This window comes from Haemaphysalis longicornis, unplaced genomic scaffold, assembly GCF_048455015.1.
Source record: "Haemaphysalis longicornis isolate Haplotype H1 unplaced genomic scaffold, Haemaphysalis longicornis Haplotype H1 scaffold_9, whole genome shotgun sequence".
Lineage (NCBI taxonomy): Eukaryota > Metazoa > Arthropoda > Arachnida > Ixodida > Ixodidae > Haemaphysalis > Haemaphysalis longicornis.
In genome coordinates, this window is record NW_027526460.1 from 96,044,095 (window position 1) to 96,059,616 (window position 15,522).

Here is a 15,522-nt window from a genome sequence, read left to right on the forward strand (position 1 = left end):
ATCGAGTGGCCGAGCCCTTCCTCCCAGGGCGGCCAGCAGTTCCGGCCTCCCTGCCGCATACTCGGGGCACTCGAAGAGCAGGTGCGGCAGGGACTGGATAGGTGCGTGGCAGTGCTGGCAGGGGCAGGCAGGGCTGTCGGCTGGCCCCAGGCGGCGCTTCCGTTCAGCCGTCCACACAGCCCCCACGCGGAGGCGCAGGATTGCCGAACGCTGCTGTCGGGGCAGCCGTGCGGCCCGCACAGGTGGTGGGGCCTCTCCAGCGGCCAGCCGTGGGTCCGGGTGCTGTGCCCGCACGTGCCGCTGTATAAGCAGGCGGGCGTCTTCCGCCGCTGCCTGGGCATCCGTGGTCGAGGGGGTCAGCTCGTGGGCCTGGGCGGCGAGCTCGTCCGCCCGCTCGTTGCCCTCGAGCCCGATGTGGCCGGGAACCCACTGCAGCCGCAGCCGGGCGGCCCTGTCTGCCAGCCGCTCCGCCTTCTCGCGCACGCCCCGAACCAGAGGGGAGTGCGGGTCGCCCTCCCGGATGCGCAGCAGAGCCACCCGGAAGTCGCACAGCAGGGCGCAGCGCTCGGGCGCGGGCTCCAGTTCCAGCAGCAGGTCCAGACCCAGCTGGACCCCCACAAGCTCTGCCGTGGCCGAGGATGCGGCGTAGTGCAGCCGGGCCTGCTGGGTGGCCTCCCCCAGCACGGCGGCCGCTGTAGCCGAGCACTGGCGCTGCGGCGCAAAGCCATCCGAGTAGGCCAGGGTGTGGCCCTCGAGGTCTTTCCAGACGATGGCCCGGGCCAGCAGCAGCAGCCCGCAGTGGGGCGCGCGCCGCTTGCTGCGCAGGCCCGGAATCTCCACGTGCAGCTCGGCCGCAAGGTCTGGAGGGCGGCTGGAGGGCTCCATGTCTATGGTGCCCACCACCTGCTCGTACAGGGCCAGCATGCGCCACATGCGCGAGTGCCCGTGGGTGCGCAGCCGCTGCAGCAGGGGGCCGCCCCCCTCGGCTCGGTGCAGCCAGTTGATGTGGCCCAGGGCCCGCTGCTCGGCCGTCATCTCCAGCGTCCACACCCCTGCCTCAGCCAGCGTCCTGTCGCACTGCGAGTTTCGGGGCAGGCCTAGGCAGGCGCGGACGCCCTTTCGATGGTCGCCCTCCAGCTGCTGCCAATTGGGTCTCCGCAGGGTGACCAGCGGCAGCGCGTACATCAGTAGCCCCATGGCCGAGGCGCTGTACAGCCGCAGTACTGTCTGCTGGGAGCAGCCCGAGCCCCCGACCTGCGGAGGACGACGACGAGGTGGTGCCGATCGCCTCGTACAAGGACGTGGTGGACTGGTACCGGGAGGGCAGGCGGACGTACCCGCCGCCCCACCATAAGCTCACGAGACAGGAGGCGGTGACGCTGCGGCAGCTACAGACGCGAGCGGTGTGGACACCGGTGGTGCCGAAACATGTGTGCCCGGAGGTGTACGCGAGTGACGTGTGTGCGGTGTGTGGCGAGGACCGAGCCACCATGGCGCACATGCTGTGGAACTGCAAGGTGGAGGACGGTGTTACAGACGCTTTTCCGCCGCGCCTAGCGAGTGCGGTGGTGAGTGCGGACGACGACGCGCAGCGCGAGGCCGTCCAGCAAGCGCTGGAGGCCCTCGAGCGCCAGCGGCCGACAGCACTGTCTCCTCGGAGGCTGGGTGCGAGTAGGTAGCGAGCGCCGGGTGGCCGTCCAGCGTGACGTTTAGGCCGCGTCTTTTTGCCGGACAATAAAGATGTTGTTTCTCTCTCTCTCTCTCTATATCTCTCTCTCTCTGGGCGGCCTGGTGGAAGTCCACCCTGTGGTCCAGGGTGAGCCCCAGGTAGCGCACCCTGTTCTTCCACTCGAGCTCCTCGCCACACGTATTTGCACTCATGGTTCTCAGTCGTACGCAGGCTCAGGGTGGCTAACCACCATTTTCAAATAAGGCGAGAAGTCTGTGTGAGTGCGGTCATGTGTCGGCTTAACGACATAGCTATGCTTGAAACTTGTTTGTCGCATTTGCGGTATCTTGGTCAAAAGAGTTTTAGCTTGATGGTTTTTTATGCAGTATGGTGACGACAAGACAGAGTGCACTGTCCTTGCCCTCCGTTAGTTTTCTCAGTAGCCCCGTATTGATATTCCTCTGACGGGATTCTGTTTTCAGTGACTTGCCATGCTGCGGTTGGTCTGGTATGTAGAAGACGACTATTAGGGACGACAGTATTTCTTGGGCAGCCCGAAACACCCATATGTCTAGTCGACCAGATTTAGGGGAAATCCCCAAGGTGGAGTAAGTTTCTATGAAGGAAAGTTTGTTTGACATCCACCTGAATGCAGCCAAACGGCAGCCAAAAGACAATTTTTTCTTCAACTGAGAAGTTTCTGAGAAAGCTGTATAGCTTTCCTTTGTAGCCGTTTGGCTACATTCAGGTGGATGTCAAACTTTCGTTCGCCCACATGTCTGTTTGTTCACTTCGAGTACTCCCGCTGATTGTCTTGAACAGCTGTTAAACCAAACCGCCCCCCCCCCCCCCAAAAAAAAAAAAAAAAAAAACCCCAAACCCACCGTTAGGTCTACGGAGTGCACACCCGAGAGTTGGTGTGGGTATTCTAGAAAAGTGGGCGTACCTCAGAGTAGCACGTACTCGCACTGTGGGATTGGCCAACCAAAGCATCCAACATGAGGACGCTTCGCGTTCAAGCATCGTCGGCGTTACATGGAGGGGCGCATGTCTTTTGTTGCAAATTTTTACTGTAAAAACGTTTGCGAACGTCAATTCTATGGGTTATTCTTGTTACTAAGGGTGACCTGGTATCCTTTAGGCCGGGTCAGGTTCGTTCTGCATCGCGGTCGATTCGTACCTATATGGGGACGAAATGTGGCATTGTTGATTCAGCCGTGAGCATGTGACGACTTCTGTCATTGTCACTGGCCAATCTAGCTGCGTGGGCGTTGTGTTAGGCCGAGGTAGCCGATGAGAATTATGGTGGTAGGTTTTCGTCACGCTTCTCATAGGTCGCGGATTTGGCCAATTAAGCCGAATAGTGAGTTTGAGGTGCTGACGCAGTATTCTAGTTTTGCAAGTTTCCAGATACTTTAAACACCCCCTTCGCGTCGTAGTCCTTGTTATCCGCATGCCGGCTGTAGTCTCGCGCCAGCGCGCTCGCCGGTTACAGAAGAAGAAGCAACCAGTTGGCGCCTTCTGCATCTGGGTTCTCCCACTGCTAGTAGCTCCTCGAGGTCAAACTCCCCTCTGAAGCGATTCCAACAGAACAAGCACTCCACCAGGATGCCCACCCGGCGTTCCATCAAGGCTGCAGGCGAGTAATTCCTATACACGGACATCTCTGCTGCCTGACATCTCTGCTGCCCAATCATTTATGCTTGGAACTGGCGGCACAGCCGTCCATCGATCCTTTTAAAGCGAAGTGTTATACGGCTACGTGGGAGGACAATTCGGCAGTCTCGCGCACGCAGAAAACTCCTCGGGTATACCACCATGCGCATGGGCAAAAAAAAAAAAAAAAAAAACAGGGCGAAAAACAAGCACAGCTCGCGATCAAGTCCAGAGCCAACGCCCGCGCTACGAACCCGAATGCTGTGCACCCGGAATGCGATGATAGCCCAATCGGATAGACGCCGGTTTGATAACGAGAGGGACCCCGGTTCGATTCCGAGTCCCGACCGCAGGAAGCGTTTTCTTTTCCTTTCCAATTTGCATCATATGTCATTGTTCCCTACCGCTGCTAACCCAGTACCTCTCGGGCTTGTGGGGTGGCCCAGTGGTTCGGTTGCCGGTTTCACAGCGTAGAGGTCCCGGGTTTGATTCCCGGGACCTCCCTAACCACATGCTTTTCTTGAGGCTTCGAGAATTTGCGCTGGGACGGACGGACAAAGCTCGGCCTAACAGCTCCGCTGTTAATATCGCGAATAGCCGCAGCGCCGAGCTGGTGATTCATTGCCGCATCTAGCCCCACCCCCTCCCCCACCCACACACACACCATTGAATAAAACAGTCCATCAATGCCGGTAACTCTCAGTGTGCTTGCAACACCCGTTCATTCATTTTTTCGACCCCCCCTAAGGTGGCTTCATTGTTCCATACACCTGCCTCAACCACTGCATCCATGTATCGCTGCAGCTTGTCCTCTTGTAAATACGTGGCTGCGTGTCGCGCGCTCACGCAGACGGTGAGAGAAGTCCAGGCAGCGAGGACCGTGCGGACTCCCCGTCATCGACTCCGACTAGGTGCTCCCGCAGGATGAAGCCGATTCGCAGCGAGGAGTCTTGTCTCCCCCGCGCACGAGGGCAGCACGCCCAGAGTAAATCCCCGGTGAACGTGGAATCGCCGAATTCTGGCACCGTAAACGCCGCTGGGATCGCTGGAGGAAGAGCTCAGGAGCCTCACCCGAGTTCCCGCAGCACCCACAACCACGCCGTGGCGAATAAAAGAGTTCCTGACACTTGCGCGGTCGGCGTTGCTGTTACCGCAAGCTAGAAAGCCTGCAAGCCCATCGCCGCGTCGCCAGAGGCAACCAACACGAAGGAAATGCAGAGAGCTTTCGGCGCCATTTCAATCGACGAGCATGCTCCAAGCGAGGTGCAAACTGCGTCATTGGGTCCCGTCGACGGCCAGTTGGGTGAGTCAGTCAGTCCCTCACGCAGCCAGAACTTCATAGCCAACATTGAATTGCATTTGAGCCTTTGTTATCAAGTTCCAGAGCAGAAAAACCTCTCCCGCTGCATCCTCTGCGGCTTGAGTGATTTCTCATCGGTACCCTAATGTACCGACGAGGAACACCACGCTCCGGTTCAGAAAAACTGCACACTGACTTTTATTTCACCGGTGCCGTCGACGTAACCAGAAACCCATACGGGGAAACCTGATACTACAGAATGCTCAATCCTATAAGCGAGCTTCTAACCGAGCACGCAGCCAGCGCATTCGGTTTCGATATCAGGAGGTAAATTCAACCCGGTAATCATCCGCAGGCGCGAACACGGGTAATTCAAGGGGACACGCATGTATAATGGGACGCGTACGAGATCATTGTTTAAAATCAGTCGTTGTTAGGGCGTTGATGACGTCCGCTGTCGCACGCAGCACCGGCGGAGCCGTCAGCGGACCGTGCGGTGAAGAGTGAGGATTCGGCTAAGGATTCGGAGGAACGTCAACGTGGACCATCGCCGACAAGTGTGGAAGAAACCGCAGCGATTCCAGGTTGCAGCCAAGGTGGTCGCGGGAGCCCGCGGACCAAGAAGCAGGTAAACGACCGTTCCAGTGTGAGAAAACCCTCGCCACGAACTCCCGGAAACATTTTTTTACGAATGAGTGCACGTGATGAACCGCGAACTCCGACGTTGCCAAGGGGCCATCGGCCTAGTTGCTTCCTCCCGGTCCCAGGAGTCAAGATCGTTGCGCAGAGAGAGAGAGAGAGAGAGAGAGAGAGAGAGAGAGAGAGAGAGAGAGAGAGAGAGAGAGAGAGAGAGAGAGAGAGAGAGAGAGAGAGAGAGAGAGAGAGAGAGAGAGAGAGAGAATACTGGTAATAAACGTTTATTGAGGTACAACGAAAAAAAAAAGTAACAAGGGAGGTCCCCAGCCTCCTGAGTCCAGAAGTCCTCGAGCACCGCCGATTCTAGTTCCCAGCAGCAGCAACTAGGGTTTGTTGCTGCTCTTGAGCAGAGCTGGTCAGGGAAGACTCCCACTAGAAAGAGAGATATTTCGTATTAGCCATGAGCTCGCAGCTTCACAAAATCGGGTTCGACACTCAATCTTATTCGAGTGGGTTCATAGGCTGTTCTGATCCAAATGACCAATTTTCCGGTGTATTTAAATTTGTTGGTAGAATCGAAATATACGTCAACAGCTCGTTTGAGCCCCATATAGTAGTAAACAATGTAAAATGTTAGCCTGCAAGGCGTCCACTTAGCCCATCTGGTGGCATTCCCACTGCCTCTGTCTGTTCGCAGAAATCTTCCCGCAAGTCGATCTCTAGCGCGCACGCGCTCCACCAGCGCCCGCCCCGGACGAGCAGCGATTGGACCCAAAAGCTGCCCCTGGACATGACGTGCGTCTTACTCGCGGCCGTGGGGATCACACTTCTGTTGGTCATATGGCTGGTCACCGTGAACCAACATCCGGAAGTGGACTTCGGCACACGCGAGCGGTACTGTCACACGGAGGTAAATATATCCTCCTGCTTGGTCTGCACAGATCTCGCGGCGAACAAACTTTTTGTATTCTTATCGCATGATTTCCCGTGGAATCGGGAACCAACCATGTAAGGCCTTGAAAGTGGCCAAAAATGCATAAATGTCGGAACTAACCTGTTTAATCGTTATAATAGTCAATTTAAGATTGTTTGTCGATGAAAATACAATATTACACAAAAATAAAAAAGTACAACAGTATACTAAAATTGGCGAGAGACACATGGATCTCTGTCTTATTCACCTCCATCCCGTGATTAGGAGATGAAAATAAATAAACAAACAAAAAAATGAGAACAATTGTAAAAAAAGGTAAACTCTGTTCCACCGAGTCTGAAATGTTCTGAAACAGCGGAGCAATGGATCGTCTTTCCGAAGATTCCGTTAAGCTTCCGTTTCTTTTTCATGCGTAATGTTGGAGTTGTCTCTCACAGACAGGCCCAGTAAAACAACAGACAGCCGTTTTCTGTAAACATACTCTCTCGGTAGGTGACCATGTACTGACAGCAAACGTAAATGTTCAACGTTTACAACTTCACTGTGATTTAATTAGGACAGCTAAACAAAACTCGGCATAGTGGTAGAGTCGTCTCAGCAGCTAATTTTCATATAATTTGTTTGGGGATACTTTCGATAACCGTTTTCTGTAGCCATACTCTCTCCGCAGATTTCCAGGCTTCACTGCGCAACAGGCAATGTGAGAAAGCCAGCTTACAACAACCACGCGGACACCGATCTTCTTTTTGAAGTCGGCGTCACCTCTATACACAAGTGCATTGCTGAGAAGATATTTATTGAAGAGCAGTATGAGCCGTTTTGTCTCAATATATGAAGTCCGTAGGGCCTCTTTTCTTTTTTTGTAATTCTTTTAAAACTGGGAACCGGTTCTTGCCATCTGTACCCCATCTGCGAGCGCGAAAGCGGGCTGCAGAGACGAAGGACATGGCGGGTGCCTAAACATCTCCGGTGTTAAAACGCATCAAACTCGCAACGTCTTGGTATACCGACAGAACCAGAACAGCACGCGACAAAAGGGCACGCGACACAAGAGCACCGACATAACAGCACGGCGTCAGAAGGGCACAGCGTCAAAAGAGCACACGGCAGAAAATCACAGCGACAAAAGCGCACGTGACAGAAGAGCGCGGCGACAAAACAGCACACGACAAAACAGCACACCGCAAGAGCAGAGCACTGAAACAGTTGGGTGCGGTGGCGTAGCTAGGTAGTCTGGCATAGTGCACTCGCGGGCCGGGCTCGGTCCGGGTAGCACGCATTTTAAGTGCGAATGCACTTCTTAAGCGAGCCTGAATCGTCCGCCCCGCCGTAGTCCGCATAGCAACAGCTGCGGGTGCGCGCGCTCCTCGTCTTCCCTAGCAACGGGGGGAGATGGGCGCGCGCTGCTTGGCCGCGTCCCCATGGCTCATTCTTGTTGTTGTTCCTGCTGACATGGCACATACCCACGTGGGGGATTGGCCGTGAGAAGGGCTAATGCACCCGCTTAAAGGAGTACTGACACAAAATTTCAAAGCTGAGATCCGCTCTAGCAATCAAGTACAACGACAACACAAATAGGTGTCTGTGAATAAATGCATCTTTCTTTCTTTGTAGTTGTGTGTGTGTGTGTGTGATCTCTCTTTCGCGAATATTACCGAACCGCGCAAATTCAACTCGTGCATTCGCACTTTCACATTCTTCCCCTCGGGGAAATGCGGGGAATTTTTTTCTCGGGGCCGGGCCGGGCTCGGGCTTGAAACAAAATTTTTTTGGGCTGTGCCGGCCGTTTTCGAACCGACCGTCTCCTAATGAAGAGACTGTGGCACGACCGCCCGGACTAGGGCTGTTTAGATAGTAAAGTTTTCCCTCTCTCCCTCGTATCTCCACATGAATAAATAACTGGTCCGTCATAATTTTGTGAATGTTGATTATTGCTCGAAAGAAATCAAAATAGATGCCGAAACTGGCTAGGAGTCGCGAATTGATGTGTTCCTCCTCAAGTTTGCGCCACCGCTATACAGTAACGTCTAACAGGCAAAACACGCTCTACAGGGTGAATACATATTTAGACATCTTTACGCGTAAGGCATAACGAGGGCTCCGGGTCTTCAGATTAATCCGCAAATGTCTCGCAGGTGAAATTTTGGACACTTCAGATTTATCTGATAAACGCAGATTTTAGAGCACCCGGCGGCAAAAAATGACGATCTTCGGAGTTCAGGATATACGGTAAGGACTTCTCAGCACCACTAACCACTGGGATTTTTCTGCGATAACTACGAATGGGCACCGGTCCCGCAAGGAGGCTCCTTTGTCCTCTCTCAAGACGAGTGCACTTGTCTAAACAGGTGTTAGCTACTCTAACTTGGTTGGACACCAAAAGCTTCTGCGATATCCCATGCCTGCTTTTTCATAACTTTTTACATTTCTCAGGTAGGGTGCAGAGTTAGAATCTTTTATATGTATCAAAAAATGTGACAATGCCCCCCTTTTTATCTGGACGGCATATCCTCTAAAGTGGTAATTTATAGATCGGTCGGCTTGGGCGATATAAATTTACCAAAGGTCACCAGTATCTCGCCAACTCATGAAAGATTGTGCAAACTGCCAGAGATATGAAATAAGTAACGTTGTTGAACCCCTCGCGTTTGGGAGAGTTCACACTGAGCCGTGGCCAGTGCGTTCTCGCTGAGTCGCTCAGGCTTCTCGCTCTTCTAGCTCAAAAGGTAAAAGGGCATTTTTTATGCTGAGAATCATAAATGAAGAGCAGCGCGCTTTCACTAGCGACAAAAATCCCATAAAGTATGCTAACGTGTATTACAGCAAGCTTTGAGGCTGTAATAGGAGAAACGTACATGTTTTGTATTTAGCTCCTCGTGCTTGTGTACATATATGTGCGTCAGTCATTCAAATCTTTGAGGCAATAAAAATTTGCTCTAAGCGTTGTGAGGTGTTCACGGTTATATACCATTTCACCTATAATTCGGAGAATTTAAAATAGAGCGGCATAAAATCCGAATTTCGGAGCATTTGATATTTAGAAGATATTAACTACGAAAAACGCTGAAATTTCGCTGAAAAATGAACTCCGAAAAACACCCTCCGAATTTTACCAAAAAATAAACTACGAAAACACGGAATCTTAGTTATAATAATAACGGTGCCCTTCATTCATTGCGTCGCGATGACCTTGACCAGCCGTAGCGCCAGTGTGGCAGGTTGACGTCACGCCACGTGACCGGCTGCGGAGATATGCTCAGCTGCACTCGCTCGGAGCCTCACCGCTGCGCTGCCACGTGACTAGGCAAGGGTTTAACGGCTACTTAAGGCCGACCTCCATGCAGCGAAATGTAGGCGAAAAGGCGGCGAACGTCGCCCGCCGGCGGCCGCTCCGCCGCCGGCGTCGAAAATACGGCTGTTCGCCGGCGATCTACGCGAGCTAGATGTCGAACGCGCGGCGGCGAACGCGACCGGAAGCGGCAAACTGAATTTTGAGGCCGCAGCCAATCACATCCTCGTACTTCGTTGTACTTCCTGTCCTGTGTTCCATCGGCGGCGTTCGCCGCGTCACGTTGCATGGAGGTTGGGGTGGACGAAAACTGAGCGGCGCGTCAAACCACGGCGTCCACCGCGCCAAGTTCGCTGAGAAACTTCGCTGCATGGAGGTCGGCCTTTAGCCTGCACTTGGTCGCTCTGACTGAGCCTTAACGGCTCGCCGCCGCAGGAGCGCAAGTGTAGCAAGTGTGACTGAACTTCCATGGAACATTCCGTGCATGTTTTTTTTCATAACCCAGCCAAACATAAAACTCAACATTAAAACATCATTAAGCGCTTGTCATGTGTAGTTACTCTCTTTGTCCTGCCATCTTCTGCGCTTTCAGTCACTATGTGTCCATACAAACTTGCCATAAGATTTAAGCATACAAGGATTACGCGCGACCATTTTTTTTTTCTGAATTTGAGGTCGTTTTAGGCCGTTTGCATTGTTTTTGAGATTGTTTCGCAGCGTAGGATCGCTCTGCTAAACTTTGTTCAGTACTGGAATCTTGTATCACTACTGAATTTGTAACAGAACGTATTAAGACCTCTTTCGCCTGTGAATTTTACGCGCTGCCGTTCATAATGTGCAGCCGAGGTCGACAAGCTTAACGTAAACACCCAAAGCCCTCATCGCACCCTGTTCACTTATTTCGTGCTACCATTTTTTCGCAGTCACACTGTAGCGTGTTTATAACTGATCAAATGCACATGCACGATTTTCCTCCCGGAGAGAAAACGCGAGGCACTGGTATCGCAGTTTGTGCTTGCTTCGAAGTGTATACATACTTTTATCTTAGAACGGGGAGAAAGTAGGCTGGTTGGTGCATGTTAAAAACATGAGAAACAGCACCCTGTGCGTGTCTCCCACTTTGCGACCCGTTAGTTGACGCTGTTTCTCACGTTCTTACCATTTCCACACGGCAGGAGTGCCTTCGGCACGCGCAGCTCATCTCGACGTCGCTGAACGACTCGGTCGACCCGTGCGAGGATTTCAACGCGTTCGTTTGCTCGCGCCTAAAGCCCCCCTGCCAGTGCTGCGAGGACAGCAGTTACGGCTCCGCGCTCGCAACCAGGGCGTTGCACGGCTGGTTCTCCGACTTCCGCGAGTTCCTGGATGCGGGCAAGGATCACCTGCGAGCGGGTGCCAAGGCGCTGGCCATGTTCGACGCCTGCATGGCCCCCACCGACAGGGAGGACGCGGAAGCCGGCAAGCTGATGCTGCGAGACGTCATGACCAAGCTGCGCATCCCGTGGCCAGACGAGCCCGAGCCCGGAGTGGATCCGCTAGGAGTTCTCGTCATGCTGACCTACAGGCGAGATGTCTCAAACAGCTCTGTTGTCAATTTGGCTTTTGTGGACGGAAATAGGCAGCGTGTACTCAATGTTCCCCTCCCCTGTCCTCCACCTTTTTTCCGCACGGGCCGCCACTCTTCATTATCTTAGAGATGAGAGGATCCGAGTAAGGCGCACGACTACATTTAATCAAATTAAAAAGAAAAGTGAGTGGACCCATATGTAATACCACAACTAGATCGAGCTCTGGTAATATTCGCTGGCATCTTTTGTTTCTGAATGGGCGATTGAGTACAAAAAGTAGCCCCCAGAGGTAACTGCAGCGAAGATGAATTTGGCGCAACTTGAGGTTGAAAAGGAGAAATGAGGACTGGGATAAACCCATTGGAACTCTGGGGAAAAGTAACAACATCGGAGCAATATGAATGCTTACGGATGTGTACAAACAGGCTTGTAGACTCCGACATACCGGCCTTTGGTTTTCAGCCAACATAGGCCGACCGGCAGTAGCGGGTCCGATAAACGCTAGCGCTTTCAAATGAACGTTATCTGCTATCATTGCTGTCGTCGTCGTCGTCATCATATTCAATCTCGTATGGCACCTTCGCCGGCCGCCCCGGTGCCAAAGCAGTGCGAGGGGTAGAATCAGTGGTCGTATATCTCTTCCGCCCTTTCAAAAAATACAGTAGGAAGCAGTATCTGTCCAAACCGTGTAGCTTTGTTATGCCTACACTATGATTGCAGTCACGAGCTAAAGTTTACGGAAGACAAGGTGGGCAGCACTGTGGAAGTACTTTCCGGCATAGAAGCCCGGTATCTATAATACGAGTTTTTTTAGGGTAATTTAAGAATTAAAGAACCACTTCCACGCGCGCAATATTCTCTCGTCCGCAACAGCGGAGAAGGCAATTTCTTTAAATATGCGAACTCGCGGTTCGTTAACTTCGGCGCATGACTAGAGACCGGAACATTAGGCAAAATGTCTATTCGCTTGTTGAGTCCGTGTCAAGCCTATTTAACATATAAGCATAAACTAAGGAAGAATAAACATTTTAAGCACTTATTTATTGTGCCTATTAGAGCCTATTTTGAGTTTTGCGCCTACATGGGCTTTTTAGCGCTTAAAAATTTTTATTTTATGTTGTATATGTCTTTTTTTGTGTGTTTTCGAGCCCATGTTCTTCTGTAGGAGTGCTCTCGCTTCAGAAGCCTGCAACTCGGCGTTTGTCGCACGCCGTGCGTGAATAGAATCTGTTCGATGTGCCAAACACGCCGAGATTCAAAAACCATGCCCAAGCTGCTGTCACCTCGGCTTACGTTGTGCCGAGAAACTAGGCCGCTAAAGGCCCATGCGCAACAACTCCGCAACCAACCTAGCCGCCGGTTAGGCTTGATGTGACCCCTGTCCGCGCCAGCTCTTTCGTTCTATGTTCTTTTGTTGCTGTTGGGCTGTGACCGCGCATCAACAGCTAAAACGTTTGTCCACATGCCTTATGCATTGTTAACGCAATAAAAAATAAGCACGGAAGAAAATGAACGTCACACAGCCGCGCATGCGTCGCTCAAAGTCAAAGATACTTTCCGGTAGATAACCACGTGAACATCTGACACACGAAAGTTTCAAGGTTACGCCACGAATACGTGCACATGCAGCCGTCGATCACGGGTACATTGCCGCGCTCGGAATGATTCAGCACGTGTAGGAAAAAATGGAACGAGGGACCGAGGATATATACAGAATGAGAACCTCCGCACGTTTCGAGTAGTCGGTCGTAACAGCTGTCATACGCCATCCTTAAGCGTTAGCTGATTAAGGTTGCCTAATATGTATATAGTGCATAGTACTCAATGGCGTCACCTTCAGCAGCTTCGTGAGCCACCCACTTCTGCACGACAGGCTGAATGAGTAGTTTATCCAGAATTATTGCAATTCACCATGGGATTCAGCGCTGTTGTTAATAAGTCAGGATGTCCTGCTTTGTCTGTCAAGCAATAAATAGCTACAGTCAAGGAAGCCAATTTCGAGGCGCGTTCTAGTCTTCAAGGATCACTGTTTCTGCTTCTTCTACCCAGAGCCCGTTTTTACCCGTAGGGGAACTCGTCTAGTGGCGGAAAACAACAACAAACACTTCGGTGGTACTAACAGCTCTGCAGTCAACAAAGCGTCGCAGCTCAAACTTTTCCGCACGGCGCTTCACTTGACGTGACTCGGAACATTCGTGTGCTTATTTCACATTCTTAGCAGAAAGCATTCAGCAGCTAAGAAATTATGCGTCACTCTGACTCAGAATGCTTAGCGCAATTTGAAGGTGCGGGGCAGGTTCGCCGCCGCCATCTTCGAAGGAGCGGTTACTTACAGAACCATTCCGAAGCTTAAATCTGTTTGGGACGTAAGATTATTGTATTTCCTGCGCTAAATTAACTACTAGGGGTTCTGAGGGATAGACATTCAGACATTTTGGATGAAATTAGATTATCGAGCCTTCCGAGGTAGAACACGCTCCAGCAACTTCAGGAGACGCTGATAATTTTTTTTTTGCGCACAAATCTTGACTGAAATGAGGTACGACTTCAAGCTGTAAAACATTGAGATGTGGCTGGATTGTGACGGCTATTAATTCTTTCTTTTTGTGTCGAATCACCCTCTATTTTACCTAAATCTATTAAAAGAGTGACACTTGTGTGACCTGTTTTCAACAGGAAAATGATATTACTTCCGATCAGCTCAAGATTTGTCCGCTATTTTTGTCGCAAGTAAAACATTTGTCCTAAAAAATTCATTGATGAACTAAATACGAAACGAGCCTATATGCCTAAACTACGTTTTCCGCCTATATATGACTAAATGGCCCTTTTCAGTGCCTGTTATAGGTGTCTTAAACCTCAAATTTTCGTGCCTTAAGCTCCGGTATCTACTCATGACTATATATTCGTGCGTAGCTCAGTCACAGCCCCACTTTTGTCACCACACGCATCCAGCTAGAAGTAATTAGGCTGAATGGAAAGTTCATTTCATATGCCGTTTCATATACAGAGCAATGGGCAGTTCTACTTGTTTTCACGCCTAATGTCGTCACTGTCTACAGTGGTACTGAAACTCAATCTTCCTGCAACCTGCTCCGTCCCAAAAATAAGTAAAACCGTGGCTCTATTGCTGACTTAACAAGTTTGTTTTAATTCCCGTTCGAAGGCTGTGGGGGCGTTGTGCTTCGCTGCGCAGTTTTTAACTTAGTGATATAACCTGCCACTTCTGTAGACTTCGTTAGAAGAGGGGTCTAAGTTCCGAATTCAGCTTTTCTACTGCACACGTTATAACGGGGCTTGGTTGATAGTTGAACTCAGTGTTCACGAAACGAAACATACCTCGCAGGCCGGCATCGGTATTGATCGAGCAGCTACGATCATCTCCCCGCTTGTCATGCACTCAATCGCTGACCATCCCTCTCAGCCTGCGATCGCAACACGAACTACCACGTCAAAAATTGTAGCATTCACCCGATTCGCCGGGATGCTGGCCTATCAGCAGCGTTATTTGCAGGGAACGCTTGTTTTCAAAGCACCGTTTTTAAAAGCGTAGCGTTTACAAGGTTCACTTCTATATAAAGTAAGAACCGATATTGCGTGCAAAGGGATCAATAAATTCTCTACATTTGTAATGCATTTGGAATAAACGTTAAGTTTTATTTCCCGTCCAGCGCATTAAAACGTCGTTGACGCTGTTCTACAGCTGTCAATATGCTCACAACGACCATCACCGACTACGCAACCGCAGGTGGCACCTTGATTTCTGGTTCAACCTCACGCCCCGTTTAATGGCAGCGGGCGTTTTCGAAACCGGATCTCGCACCTTGATGGTGCGCCCGGGCGGTTTCGTGGCCTTCTGGTCTGTGCACGACAAGGAGATCCTACGGGAGAACGGCTACGTCGGCTACTGGAACAGCTTCTACGAGGAGTTCGCCGCCGACCGACCGAAGCGAGGAAAGGCCTACATCGAGGATGTCGCCAGGGTCGAGCAGGACGTCTTCGACAAACTGACACGTGTCATCAACAACGAGAATAAGGAACCCGCGCAGTTTCTCCTCGCCGACATTGAGATGTACTCGCCGAGCCTGCCGACGGACCGCTGGGTGAAGGCGCTGAGGGCAGCCCAAACGGCGTCTGACACAATGTCGTTTGGCCACGAGCCGGGCGACCGATTCGTGGTTACCGACGTGGCGCTTCTGAAGGCGCTGGACAGCCTGTTCGCCACGCACAGCAACGTCGACCTGCTGCGCCACCTGTCGTGGTTCTTTATCCAGGTCGGTAGGGCGAAAGTGCCTGCCTGATGAGTGGTTCGCGACTGTTCATAAAAACTTTAAACACCATTTTTTGACTTACGCGCCGCAGTAACAACGCTATGTGGCGCACCGTAGTGGCAGCGTAAGATTAATCACCATCACCTAGGATTTTTTTTTTTGCTTGCCCCTAAACGCCGTACACAAGGTTTATTGTACT

The 15,522-nt window shown here is 51.6% G+C and overlaps 1 protein-coding gene across 1 annotated transcript in view; it reads left to right on the forward strand.

Annotated features, from left to right (window-relative positions):
- The first annotated feature begins 1,490 nt into the window (after positions 1-1,490).
- LOC144153315 (endothelin-converting enzyme 1-like) overlaps positions 1,491-15,522 on the forward strand; it is a 29,914-nt gene continuing 15,882 nt past the window's right edge. The window contains exons 1-4 of the mRNA XM_077684966.1: positions 1,491-1,568; positions 5,959-6,171; positions 10,660-11,048; positions 14,801-15,326. Of these exons, the coding sequence (XP_077541092.1) occupies positions 1,491-1,568; positions 5,959-6,171; positions 10,660-11,048; positions 14,801-15,326 (1,206 nt within the window). The remainder of the gene's footprint in view (positions 1,569-5,958; positions 6,172-10,659; positions 11,049-14,800; positions 15,327-15,522) is intronic.